At 32.7% G+C, this 14,259-nt stretch overlaps 3 protein-coding genes across 4 annotated transcripts in view; all 3 read left to right on the plus strand.

Moving 5' to 3' along the window:
• Positions 1–14,259, plus strand: part of LOC116031004 (putative pre-16S rRNA nuclease) — a 518,904-nt gene that overhangs the window by 106,140 nt on the left and 398,505 nt on the right. The window lies entirely within an intron of this gene.
• On the plus strand, positions 3,227–4,942 carry LOC116031007 (remorin-like). The gene is made up of 5 exons (XM_031273432.1): positions 3,227–3,592; positions 3,732–3,782; positions 4,056–4,143; positions 4,268–4,349; positions 4,586–4,942. Exons 1-5 carry the CDS (start codon positions 3,472–3,474, stop codon positions 4,805–4,807), a joined length of 564 nt encoding a protein of 187 aa, XP_031129292.1. The 5' UTR covers positions 3,227–3,471; the 3' UTR covers positions 4,808–4,942.
• On the plus strand, positions 8,469–11,469 carry LOC116030990 (UDP-glucosyltransferase 74AE2-like). The gene is made up of 3 exons (XM_031273410.1): positions 8,469–8,992; positions 9,082–9,948; positions 10,563–11,469. The coding sequence occupies exons 2-3, from the start codon at positions 9,319–9,321 to the stop codon at positions 11,280–11,282; spliced, it is 1,350 nt and encodes a 449-aa protein (XP_031129270.1). The 5' UTR covers positions 8,469–8,992; positions 9,082–9,318; the 3' UTR covers positions 11,283–11,469.

Below are 14,259 nucleotides of genomic sequence, written 5' to 3' on the forward strand. Positions count from 1 at the left end.
AAGGAATAATGAATATAAAGACAATTATACCCTACACAATAATAACAACAACAATAATAATAATGGTAATTAAAAAAAAGTTAGTGATGATATAATTGTCCTCCTTGTTTTCCCTAGAAAACAAAATACCAAGGGGAGCCAAGAAAAATATTTTCCTCATGCTTGAGGAAAATGAGGAAAATGTTTTCCATCTAACCAAATAAAGGTAAATCTAATTTTTCTCAAATTCAAGGAAAACATTTTTTTTGAAAAATATTTTTCATCCAACCAAATATCTCCTAAAGGTACAAAATTTCATAACACAAACACAAAAACTCACAATATAGGACATATATATATATATATATATATATATATATATATATATATATATATACATATATATATATGCATCATAGTCTATAGTGCACCGTGAACTTTAGTCCATGGTATAAGGATGGAAGGCTTGAAGAATGTTACAGCACATTTGGTTTACGGAATAAATTTTGAGGTGATAGGAATACTATTCCATAATGAATGGAATAGGCAATGAATAGAATAATAATTGTATTCTATTGTTTGGTTTGCGGAAGGAATAAACTTTAGGATTTATATTACAGTGTTTGGTTGGTTTAAGGAATAGAAATGAAATATGTTTTAAAAGACATAAATACCCTTATAAAATATATAATAATAATAACAGGATGAGAAAGCTAAGCCTTAAAGAGCCAAAAACTCATTCGTTTAAGGAGTCTTAATTGCTCTTAGTTACATTTTTTTTTAAAATAATATAGGAGCGTTTTGGGAAAAGGAAGATCTTTCCCCAAAACGTCATGGGATAAAATTGAAAATATCAACGTTAGGCTATTCCTGAGGACTCAGGAATAGCCTAATACCTAGGGGGGCCTAGGAATCTCTATTCCCCTTGCAAGGGGAATATGTCATTCCCAAAAATATTGTTCCTGGGAATAGAAAATTTTACCAAACAGTGGAATAGGCATATTACTGGGAATGCTATTCCATTTCAGACTTATTCCGCGAACCAAACATGCCATTAGAGTGTTACGGTGTAATGTGAAAGTGGTCACGTGCTATCACGTGGGTAATGATTATTGTAGTTTTTTTTTTTTTTGAAAAAATTATTGTAGTTAATTAATATGCTTAAGGAAACTAGGAAAGTGGGTAATTAGATCCTCTCATTAAAAAAAAACTACGGAGTAAATAAAATTCTTTAAACACGAAAAAAAGAAATTGCAATTGATTCTAATTATTAGTATAAAATAAATTACAGTTGATTTGGTGTTAAGCTTTCGTGTATAGTAATTTAAAGGTGGTGATGACTTAGTGGAGAAAATAAAATAGAAATATGGGACAAACATGTTGTTGAATTATACTTGAAATTGTAATTGGTTCATCTAATTTAAAAACAGTAATTAAATGATTTAAATCCCACAACATTCTAAATTATGCAATTAAACTGAAGTGACATGTAGTATTGATTGTTGGTTGAAGTTGTGGTAACATTTTAAAAAAATAAAGAGTTAATTTCATTTTTGGTCCTAGATTTATAGGTGACAGTCCACTTTAACTCATTTTTTACTAGAACATCCACTTTTGGTCCTAGTATTATTGTGACATGACCATTTTTGTTCCTTTATCAACAAAACAGTTTAAATATCGTTAAATTCAAGGACGTTTCGGTCTTCAATTATGGATGTTCTCAAAAAAATAAACATAAAAGATATAGCGTTTCAACATACTTCTTATAAAAAAGATTGAAATGTCTTTGTATTTAACGATATTTTGATGATTTTGTAGATGGAGGACTAAAAATGGTCATGCCGCAATAATACTATGACCAAATGAGGATGTTTTAATAAAAAAAGACTAAAAGTGAATTGTCACCTATAAATCTATGACCAAAAATGAAACTAACTCAAAATAAATTTTAAAAATATTTTACTAATTTTAAATAAATTATTTAAAAAAAAAAAAAAACAAACAAACAAACAACTCCCCCTCCTCGTCTCCCCCTAAGACAAAGAAAGAATCTTCGTCTAGTGGAGAACAAATAGGACATTAAATTCCATTATTAATTTTGGTAATTATGATTTTTGAAGAATTTTTTTTTTTTAGTACTACTGACTCTGTTACAATGTAGTATCTGTTTATAGCTACTTTCTCAACCTACTGAAGCACAACAAGTCAACAGTTGCATCTACTGAGACTCGAACCCACTCCCATCATCTATAATATAATTCAACTTTGTTAAACAAAGATCAATTACTTATATCACAAATTAAAAATAGTGACGTAAATAGCATGAAGAGCGATGACTTCTCAAAACCTTTAGCTACTATTCCCGCTAATAGATATTCTTATACCAAAAATTTTTATTTAAACTTTAGACTATTTACATTTTTACAATACTTTTTTTACTTTTTAATAATAACTACGTCCGACTATCATATTATTCCATTTGTAATTTACTATTGTTTCCTCCGCATCTATACATACATTTCCAATCAACTTTCAAATATAATATAGTAATAACACTTTTTAGTTTTATTTTTTCAAAAAATTGTCATATGAAAAGGTGGAGGTTATGACAAATTATATATATATATATATATATATATATATATATATATATATATATATATATATATATATATAAATCATATAAAATAAGATTAAAATGCATAGTCTTCCAGATGGCTTTACTAGAGATATTATGTTTCAGTTGTGCGAGATGAATTGTTGTTTGTAGCTAGTGGCAAACTGGCAACCTTAAACTTAACCAACAACCTTTAATTTGAAACAACATATATACAATATTAGCCTGCAAACTACAAACATGCCACCATGATTGAAACTCAAAACACAAAACAAACCCAGATTTACAGACAGGCCGGCCGGCCAGGTGTGAATCCACTCAAAATTAAAGCAGCTTTAAATATCCATTGCAATATATATAATTGATTAATCTGGAGATCGAATCAGTTCATTAACACATGTTAATTATGCCGGTACTAAAAACGCAACCTGCGCAAGATACGTGTGTGCTTGATCAACCACCGATGAAGATCAGATCCCATTCCGATTAATCAAAAGAACAACTTAACGTAACCCTTATTAACTGCCACCTGGTAAAGTTAGGAGAAAAGATTATATTGTCAAATGCATGTCAACATCTGAAAGCTAAGGATGATCTGATCTATTCCTAGCCTGTCTCTGATCTCACTTCACTTTAATTTGCCAACTTCCAATTTCTTGTTTTACCTACTACTCCCACCCTAAACCAAAACCACAAAAATAATAAACTATCTTTCCTTCCCTTTTAGAAATCCTCCTCACTTTTCTTCAACATAAAACTATGTTAGTTGTACCATAATCTTTCTGGAAAATAAACCCTACCTTTCACAAAAATATTCTGAGAAAAATCTTGTATACATACATACATACAAACACCCATAATACTACTCTACAGCCATGGGGGAAGAAAATGCTTTAATTGATTACAAAGAGAAAGAGAAAGTGAAGGTAAAATCTGTAGCCTTTGCTCTATGCTCAGATGATAAGGAGACTCACAGAACCCCTACTTCTGCACAAAGTATATATATCTCTTCCCTTCTTCTTTTTTCTCTTGTCTACTTTTGAAGTAAATAATAAAGAAAAAAAAGGATTTTTTTTCTTCTTAATTTGTACAAAAGTTGACATTTTAGATTGTGCATAATCTTGGGTGATTGCAGAGGCTTCAGATGATGGGGTCTTGAAAAGCACAGAGAGGCTCAAGGACAGAGGTGATTCTTTTAAACTCTTTTTTTTTTTTTTTTTCTTTTTTTTTTTTTTTATAAATATTCAGTTGCTATTTATATTTGATTTTTGTATAGTGCCGATCAACAACGGTGTTGTGTGTACTTACTTAGTTGTACTAAGTGATCTGAGAACTAGTGTTACATGGTACAAATCAAATAACATATTACGGTTGGATTGTATATTGAAACAAAGACACCAATGTTATTTGAAACCTTAAAAATGGTATGTTTGAAAGTGATGTTCCCTTGTTGTGTTAGATGCTGCTTTGGCACAGCTTGAGTTAGAGAAGAGATTGGCTTTGATCAAAGCTTGGGAAGAGAATGAGAAAGCTAAAGCTGATAACAAGTATGATTCCCCTCCCCTTTCTTTTATTTATTTTAATTTTCTATTTTTTTTTTTAAATTAGTGTTGAATTTTAAATGTTATAAAAAGTTGATAATGTTGAATCACATTTAACAATGATGATCAGGGCACATAAAAAGTTGTCAGCTATTGCAGCATGGGAGAACACTAAGAAGGCCTCTGTGGAGGCTCAACTAAAGCAAATTGAGGTAATAAAAACCATTTCACTTCACATATAACAGCCATAAGAGCCTCCACAACGTACAATAGTGTGAGTTTAATTTTTATCAGCTTTTTCAGACCATGAAGGAAATTTGATAAACTTTTCTCAAGTAACATCATTTGACTTAAGATTGGGAACAAATTAAATTGTTTATTAGAATATGTATGTGACAATTTCTGTATTGCTTAGAATATATACATGTTGGTTGGTTTCACTAAGCAGGAGATTTTTGAGAAGAAGAAGGCTGAATATGGGGAAAAAATGAAGAACAAAGTAGCAGAGGTTCACAGGGAAGCAGAAGAGAAGAGGGCAGAAGTTGAAGTGAAGAGAGGGGAACAAATGGTGAAGCTAGAAGAGGATGCTGCAAAATTCCGTTCAACCGGATATGTTCCAACCAGGTTTTTGGGATGCTTCAGCTGTGGTCTTGGAACAGAACTTGTATAGTTATAGTATGATACAACGTTAACTTGTGGTGCAGAGTGCAGACAGCAGCAAATTATCGTTGTTTGCTACATTATTTGATTTGCAATGTAATTTGGTCCTGTAATCTCAGATTTATATATATATAGACTTTGTGTATATGTATATAGTTTGAAATGAGTCTGTAACTAAATTACAATTTATCTGTTGCGTATGTCTTATGTATTATTGGAAGATGACATGTGTTTGTAGTGTATAAATATTAAAATGTCATGGTTAGTCTAGTTAACTTATTAGATATGTAATATTTATAACCTAATCACATTATTTTGTCTCACAGTTTAGGAGACTTCATTGAAGTTTTTAAGTAGGAGATCTAATTGTAATATTTGTTAGACTAAGAATATAATTTGACACTTTTTTATTTTTTAAAACAATATATAGAGTTAACTAGGGTAGTTTGTTCAACGTAATAATTTGTTTCTTGTTCGGCCACTGTTATTTTTGACAGTTTAAGACTTAATTTCAGTATATAGAGTTAAATAGGGTAGTTTGTTCAATGTAATAATTTGTTTCTTCTTCAGCCTTCTGACTTGATTTCAGTTGATAAATGAATTATCTTTTTATTTGAAAAAACACACAATATATATAAATATAACTTGTAAGTTTATGAGATTCATATCAAATTAAGTAATTATTAATTTCCCAAAATTTGTTGTCTAGCGTTAGGAAATGACTATCCCACATGGGAAGTCATGGTAAAGTAATAAAAAAAATTAATTGTTAATTTATTAAATAAAATCATCAATTAATTATGGATTTATTGAAATTGTTAATATTCATTAATTATGAATTTATTATATTCCAAATAAAACCACATCAATTATTCTCAAAAAAAAAAAAAAAAAAAACCCTTCCTACTTGTGAATTAACAAAAGCTCGATCAGCGCCGGCGTTTACAGAACCGGAAAACATGGTTGTTCTAAGCTTATTCTTCAGGCGATCCCTTCACCCATCTCTCTCCTCTTCTACTCTCCGGTGGCTTCCGGCCTCTCATTCTTTCCAATATCATCGCTCTCTGAGGGCTCAATCGGACCCGGACCCGGACCCGAGACCCATCCCCTCATCCTCCGCCCCGTGCCTGCTACTGCTCAAGGACAACAAAGTTGGTTGCTTTTACAGATCCAAGAGCAACCCAGAACTCAACAATAACGCAATTTGTTTGTGTTCCTCCCATGGCGGTTTATCTTTCGCAAACCCTCAAGCGTTGATGAAGAATTTTGGCAATCTAGGTAACCGGCGACATAAAAGCAGCCTAGTAGGAGCCTCAAACACTGCAGCTTCTGCAACAACTTATCCTAAACCCTTCTGTGAATGGCTAGCTGGAATTGTCGACGGCAATGGAAGTCTTCAAGTTAACAACAAAGAACATACTTCTCTTGAAATTACTATTGGACTTGAAGATATATCATTACTAAGATATGTCCAACATATGCTTGGTGGAAGTATTAAAATGAGGTCAGGTGCTAAATCTTATCGTTATCGACTCCGTAATCAACTTAGTATGATTAAGCTCATGAATTGTATTAATGGCCACATTAGGCATTCACCAAGACTAATTCAACTGCATCGTGTTTGTCAAGTACATGATATTCCAGTAGTTCTACCTGTTACACTGGATTCCAAATCGAACTGGTTTGCAGGATTCTTTGATGCTAATGGTGCCATTGCCATGGCTATGAAGAATCAAATACCTCAACTAAGTATTCGAGTAACTAGTAAACATCTGCAAGATGTGGAGTCTTATAAGGTTGTATTTGGTGGAAATGTCTACTTTGATAGTGGGCGAAATGGTTACTACGAATGGTCTGTACAGAGTCCAAAAGATGTTGCCACTATTGTGGGTTACTTTAGATCAACTACTTGGAGAAGTAGGAAATCGCGGCGGTTTTTCCTTGTTGATGAATATTACAGGCTTTATGATCTCAAAGCATTTGAGCCTTCCAGTATGAACCATAAAGCATGGCTAGCTTTCCTAGACAAATGGAATAACTTGGGGGTGTAGTCCACCTTTCTTCTATTCAAACATTTATATTTACTTAACTTTGTTCTAGAACCAATACTTCGACTGGATAGGGTTATTGGAAGGGTTAAGGATGGTGATTGGTATACACTTATGTATTTGGGGATTTGCATTTTTCATATACTAGTGTGCTTTTGGACTTGGTGGCATGTCGAGTGCAGAGGCTGTGATTGATATTGGTGATGGTGTAGTGTTTTAGGGTTTAAATAAATGGGATTATTTTGTCAACCGAGAAGTTTAGTGGGGGTGTTGAGGAGTAATTCTGTGTATTTTAATGAGGCTCTTTCATGGATAGATGCAAGGATGGTACTTGGAGCATATGCAGGTCACCTTAAATATTTCAGGTAAATTGTTATTATGACATTATCCCCTAAATGTAATATATTCAGTGAAAGATCATAGCTGACCTACTGCTTTATATAAATGAGTGAGAATGAAAGAGGGGAATTGAATGAGCTGTCCAAAGTTGGTCAGATTGAGGAATCATGCATAGATAAGAGGATTGGATGCCATAAATAACCCTTTTCTAAAGTGGCTGAAACAAGAAAGTTTTCATTGTATTAGCAGGACTTATATCCACTGCGGAGGAAAGTTAATCTGAAATAGAGTTTGGATTTTTATTGCATCTTAAATTTATTTATTCATAAATGTAATAAAGATTGATTACGCCTCCTAATTTTACTGTTTCATGGATTGATTCATCAAGCCTGAGCTTTTGTTTCTCTATATATTTTGAATTGAAGAACTAATGTTGTATGATGTTCCATTCACAGCCTGTGGTACTGTTCTGTCCTTGTTTATGGAGTGATTTTTTAAGTTTTATTATTTGTCATGATATTCCATCAAAAACTTCATTTTTTTGGTGAGTTCTATTGTTCTAATAATACTTGGATCTTAATTGGCATATATAAATTCCTTATGTTTCAACTACATCTTGGACCCCTCTATATTTAGCCTAGGACACTTTTGATGCTTTGAAGCTTATCCAAATTCTGGAAACAAAAAATTGTGAGCACAAAGATCTATCATATATATGGTACCTGTAATGATCTATATTTACAACTAACTAGATGCTTATGATGATTGATATTTGAAGAATATTGACTAATTTTCTCTAGCTTTACAGACTGTACAAGATTTGCCAATTGCCATTGTATCTTTAATACTGTAAAAGACTTGTGAGGATCATGAAGAGGAAAATATCATCGAGTAATTATGGGATTTCTATCAAAAGAGTAAGGTATTCCTCTGTGATTGTCTCTCATGTGGTGAAACCTGCCACCGAGGTTTTTGGAGCTTTGTTTATTTAAGATGTTAATATGACAGTAGGAGTAAATGGAGTTGCTCTTCTCACTAACCTATGCTTGGTCTAGAACAAGTCGCTTTTACCTTCCTCAAGTTTTATTTTTATATATTGGTATCGAACTCTACTATGGCTCATATGAATATTCGATTGAAAGTTATGAAATAGCTGATAAGTATGTCACTATTTCACATATACCTCAGGATGGTTTGAAGAGGCTATACAATCTTCTGCATAAAAGACATGGCATGCCACAAGGGTAATTCCTTTATTTCCGTACTTGAGTGATATATTCTGGTTGAGTTCATATATGTGGGCTATGACAGAGGCAGTGACAATTTAATATCAAACAAATTTATGCAGTAAAAAATGTTGCAATGATTTAAAAATTCAAGAATATTACCAACATTAGGAATAGTCAAGATATAGACTGGTGCACTTTCACTCAACAGTAAATTTATCAGAAGACAGCACTTTTATGGTGTCATTGTAACTCGCCACCTTAACTGGTCACCGAATTTTCATATAATGATCAATTCATATTAGACTTTCTGCTTTATAAATAATTTAAAGGCTTCACTCTTTAATGCTCCGTAGTTAATTATAGCAAATAGTTTCTTATCAAACACTAGTTCCATTGGAGTCCACTGCTAGTTTATATGAAAGACATTGAAAGGCTGTTGGGCGATGATTTTTGGAAGGAAAATACTATTCCTACTCCAAAATTCTACTCTCTCCCACAAAATTTTGATGTTGACATTTTCATTGGGACCCACAGGATGAAAATAACTAATCATCGGGGAGTAAAAGTGAGAGAGTACATGTAAGTAGAACTCTTTTTGGAAACCCATGTTCTTTTTGCTTGCTTACTTGCCTGCCTACCATCAACTAATGTCCATGTTAATGCTACAGAGACTATAAGCCAACGCGGATGAACGATTTTTGGCCCCTCATTTACGAAATACATGTTAGAGTTCAGAGTTGTGGCCCCACAACAGTGACAGCAGATCAGATACTGTGGATTGTGTTTATACATGTGTTTTTGCTGTGCTGAAACAGAGCATTTGCAACTACGATCTACTGCTTATAAAAATGATGGCCAGAACCCAGAAGGAATGGAAGAAGCAGTGAGCCAGTGAAGAGAGAAAAATGAGCAGCAAAGCTCAGCATGTTGTAGTGATCTCGGTGCCAGTACAAGGCCACATCAACCCGATGCTTCAGTTCTCCAAACGTTTGGCATCTAAGGGTGTGAGAGTCACCATACTGGCGCCAGCTTACCTTACCACTTCCTTGCAGACTATGTACGGTGGTTTAATTCAAATTGAGTGCATTTCTGAGGATGATAAGCCACCCCATGGGATTGACGAACTCCTGGAATGGTTTGAAACCATAGTTTTCCGGAGTTTCAGGAATCTCGTTGACAAAATGGAGGGCTCTGGTTGCCCACTGAAGGTTGTTGTGTACGATGCTGTCTTGCCATGGGCACAAGACTTGGCTCAAAACCATGGCCTTAAAGGCGCTGCATTTTTCACTCAATCTTGTGCTGTCTGTGGAATGTACTACCTTATGTACAGTGGAAAGCTGAAAGTTTCTACAACCGAGAATTCCTCCGTTTCATTGCCATCAATAATGCCGGTGATGGGACTACAAGACTTGCCTTCTTTTTTCATAGATACTCAGTCCTATCCATCTCTTTCCAAAATTAGCATCAACCAGAGTATGAATTTTCAGAAAGCTGAGTGGCTGCTCTTCAACAGCTTTGATAATTTGGAAAAGGAGGTAATTTTCATAACTACTCCCTCTGTCCTTCCCCATATGCCCCATTTTACAGGCTTGGTGTAGTTAGACTATTTACAATTTAATTTTTGTATTATTTAATTTAATATGAATCAAAATGATTTAAATATTTAGAAATATATTAACATTTCTATTAAACATAAAATGTGAAATTATAAGAAAATATTAAAAAATAAATGAAGAAGAAAAGAAAAGAAAAGTTAGTTTTGCCATTTAAATGGACAACATAAGGTGTACTATGCCAAGAACCCCAAATAATTTAGTCACATTAAATTTGAACCTTTAAATAAGAGGTTGTTGGGTCAACCACATTCTATTCAATGTAAAAAGACCACAAGGTTACAAGTTTGATTCCCAGCAGGAACGGCTTATTGGCCTTCTTGGTTTGAGTCAGTCAGCTATGGATAACCTAGGCTGGTTGATCTCTTTTGGGTCCTTTGCCAGTTAGGGTCACAAGGCGGGTTACCTAGTGCACACCGTTGTGTAGTGGCTGCGGGTTTCCCTTGTCACCCAAAAATACTTGGATTTAAAAATAAAATGTAACAAATGTAAATGGTACCAAGAGATGATTAATGTGTGGTGGGAAATGTTTGTAGGTGGTGGAATGGATATCTCATGAAGCTGCAATAAAGACAATAGGGCCAACTATCCCATCTATGTACTTGGACAAAGGATTGAAGGATGACAAAGACTACGGCATGAGTTTATTCAAGCCAAATAGTGAATCTTGCATCAAGTGGCTCGACTCTAGGGAAACTAGCTCGGTTGTTTATGTTTCATTTGGGAGCTTAGCCAGTCTTGGAGAGAAGCAGATGGAGGAACTAGCGTGGGGGTTGATGAGGAGCAACTGCTACTTCTTGTGGGTAGTGAGAACCTCGGAAGACAGCAAGGTACCAAAAGATTTTAAGTCCAAGACATCGGAGAAAGGTCTAATCGTAAACTGGTGTCCACAACTGGACGTCTTGGCTCATCCAGCTACTGGCTGTTTCATGACTCATTGCGGATGGAATTCAACACTGGAAGCATTGAGCTTGGGAGTGCCGATGGTGGGGATGCCACAATGGTCGGACCAACCCACCAATGCAAAGTATATAATGGATGTTTGGGAAACAGGAATTCGAGTTAAAGGTGGTGAAGATGGAATTGTTACAAGAGAAGAAATAGAGGGGTGTATAAGAGAAGTCATGTTTGGAGAGAAAGGAAACATCCTTAAAAACAATGCTCTAAAATGGAGAGAATTGGCTAAGGAGGCAGTTGATGAAGGAGGTACCACTGACAAAAACATTGATGAATTCCTCTCCCAACTTATTAAATGAAATTGCTATAAATCTTAGCATTGAACTTATTATTAATTATGTTTGGGTCTTATGTACGTGTTCACTGTTATCTTGTAACCATTCATAATGTTAGAACTTAATTATGAGCATTGTGATAATGGTAAATGTAGAATTTCATTCCACCGGTTCAAAGTGTAGAATTTATAAAGTTATCAGTATCCTGCAATATTGTCTCACTTTTGAAGGGGTTCTACTTCTACATCATCAAATATACAATTTCTTTTTACTATTTTCACTATATTTATGGAATTCTAACTCACTTTTAAAAGTGAGACCCAACTTCAAATCACATTAAAAAATTATTATATTTTTTTTAATAAATATTATTTTCTCCTCACAATTATTCTTTTATATCAATATATATAAATTACTTTTAAATATTAAAACTAACAAAAATAAAAATCCAAAACATGTTAAATTATTTTTAAAATTTTAAAAAATGATCCGTATTAGGTATATTACGTAAAACTTTTATCTGAAATAATTTGTGTTAACATAACAATTCAAATTTTAAAACTAAAACTCAATTAAAATTTACAAATTTTAAATAAATTAATAATTAAAATTTTAAAAAATACATGTCATTAAAATAATTTAGTTTCATAAATTATTATATTTTTCAATAAATAATATTTTATTTTCACAATTATTCTTTTATATCAATACATAAAAACATTCCAGTATTAAAAATAACAAAAATAAAATTTCAATATATATATATATATATATATATATATATATATATATATATATTTATTTATTTATATATTTATTTATTTATTTATTTATTTTTTATAAATTAAACAAAAAAAGAATTTACTTTGCGGGGAAATCATGTTAAACAAAAAATCATTGACTTTGTTGGGTATTATTATTATTATTATTATTATTATTATTATTATTATTATTATGTTAAATAAAACTATCCCTTATAAAATGGCGCAAAGTCGATAATTTAATAAATAATAATAATGACATAATTATACAAAAAATATATCCGGGCAAAAACTTATTACTTTTCTATAATCACGTGGGCAATTTTTAAAAAACGTGTGAGATCTAACTAAAGAAATGAAGGGACAAGAGCTAGCCTGCATTATTTTATTTTCAGGACTATAAACTGTTAGTACTATATATATATATATATGAGTTTAGTACCATTTGTTGGCATATGTAAATTATAAAATGTTTTCCTAAATTACCTCAACAAACATGACATGAAGTTGTGTCTCGGAAGCTAATATATTATTTTAATATATAACTTTCCGTGGCACCCACATGTAGTGGGTGTCTCGGAAACTAATATATTATTTTAATATATATATACAACTTTTCGCGTCATCACCAGAGAGTGGGTGTCTCAAAAATTAATGTATTTATTTACGATATTGTCATTTTAAGCTATTCACTACACCTCTATCTAAGAGGTGCAACGTAAAGCCCTCCTTATATTCTCAATTCTGTACTAGTGAGATCATGGAATGTGGATGCTGTACGTGTGTAGGTGGCATAAAATGTGGAAACTACTTCCCTAATTGTGTGGTGCAGTGCATGTCTTAACACTAAATAGAGAAGTTTGTAAGGAAGATATTGAAGTTTTCAAAACGGGAAAAATAGTAATATTATTTTCGAAGGTGCTACAAGGAAACTTCAAAACAGGAAAAGATTGGTGTTTTAAAATCTAGGTTTGTTACAATTTGTGCAGAGCTAGTTTTGTAATTTGTTGAACCTTGTAATTGTAAAAATCAGTAGATTAATCTTGAGTGAAAAAGTTTTTGGGCTTGGCGTTGCAGATTAGGAAGTATTCTCCAACTGTGTTATCAAATTCAACTGTGTATTTATTTTTGTGTTTTTTTTATTGCTTAATATTGTGATACATATCTGCATTACATAATTTCATAAATTAATGTGGAGAAAAGTGTAAATTAAATCGTGAACATGGTGGACTATGGTTTAAAGCATCATTCAATATTAAGTTGTTAAAGCGTTAATTAATAATCTTTCTTTTATACCATTAGAGTACATGTACATGAGTATATCTATTTTCATTCACATAATATTCATAAAAATAAGCATAATGTACATAAACACGTATTACATCATATGTGCATTCATTGCTGCAATATAAGGTGAAGAGTACGTGCGAATAACCAACTACTGTATTAATCATGATGTCTTGAAAATATATCCTTTTTACCTAGCAAGCTAGGTCCACCTTGTCATGATATAATTATTGAGAGAAATGATTTTGGACCCCTCATCGTACCTGATACAGTACGTGCTAGCTAGCTTGTAATTGAGCATTATTATCTATTGTACGTAGGTGCATAAATGGTGGTCAGAGAAAATAGGGAGTGTACGTGAAACACAGCAAGTTAGAGCATCCTTATCAATGAGGTTATTTCGCGATTTTTTAAGAGTTTTCGTAAGTGTGATTAGAAAAGAGAAAATGAAAGATAAAGAAAAAAATAAAACAAATATATTTATTTAAAGAATAATAATAAAGCATCCGCCTGACACGCCCAGTGGGCGCACGCCCGCATGAGCGACTGTTGTGCGCATAATGTTAAAAAAGAAATGTCTGCCATATTTACTGTGCTATAAACCAAAGCTGGTAGATGAATAGCATTCTTTCTCTTCTTCTCTTTCATGTTTCGTTGGTAATTTTCTGATAAAAAGCCATGAAAAAATCATTGGTAGGGTTACTCTTATACCAGTACGTATGGGGCCACATCAACCCCATGCATGCTTCAATTCTCCGAACGTTTGGCATCAAAGGGTGTAAGGCTCACCATATTACCTTACATCTTCCTTGCACTTGCACACTAACTCTAAGGGAAATTGCACTGGAATGAGTATATTACTGGAGAGCTAGAAAAAAATAAGTAAATTTCTAAACATGGACAAAAAAAAAAAAAAAAAAAAAAAAAAAAAAAAAAAAAAAAAAAAAAAAAAA

Source organism: Ipomoea triloba, chromosome 9, assembly GCF_003576645.1.
Source record: "Ipomoea triloba cultivar NCNSP0323 chromosome 9, ASM357664v1".
Taxonomy (NCBI): Eukaryota; Viridiplantae; Streptophyta; class Magnoliopsida; order Solanales; family Convolvulaceae; genus Ipomoea; species Ipomoea triloba.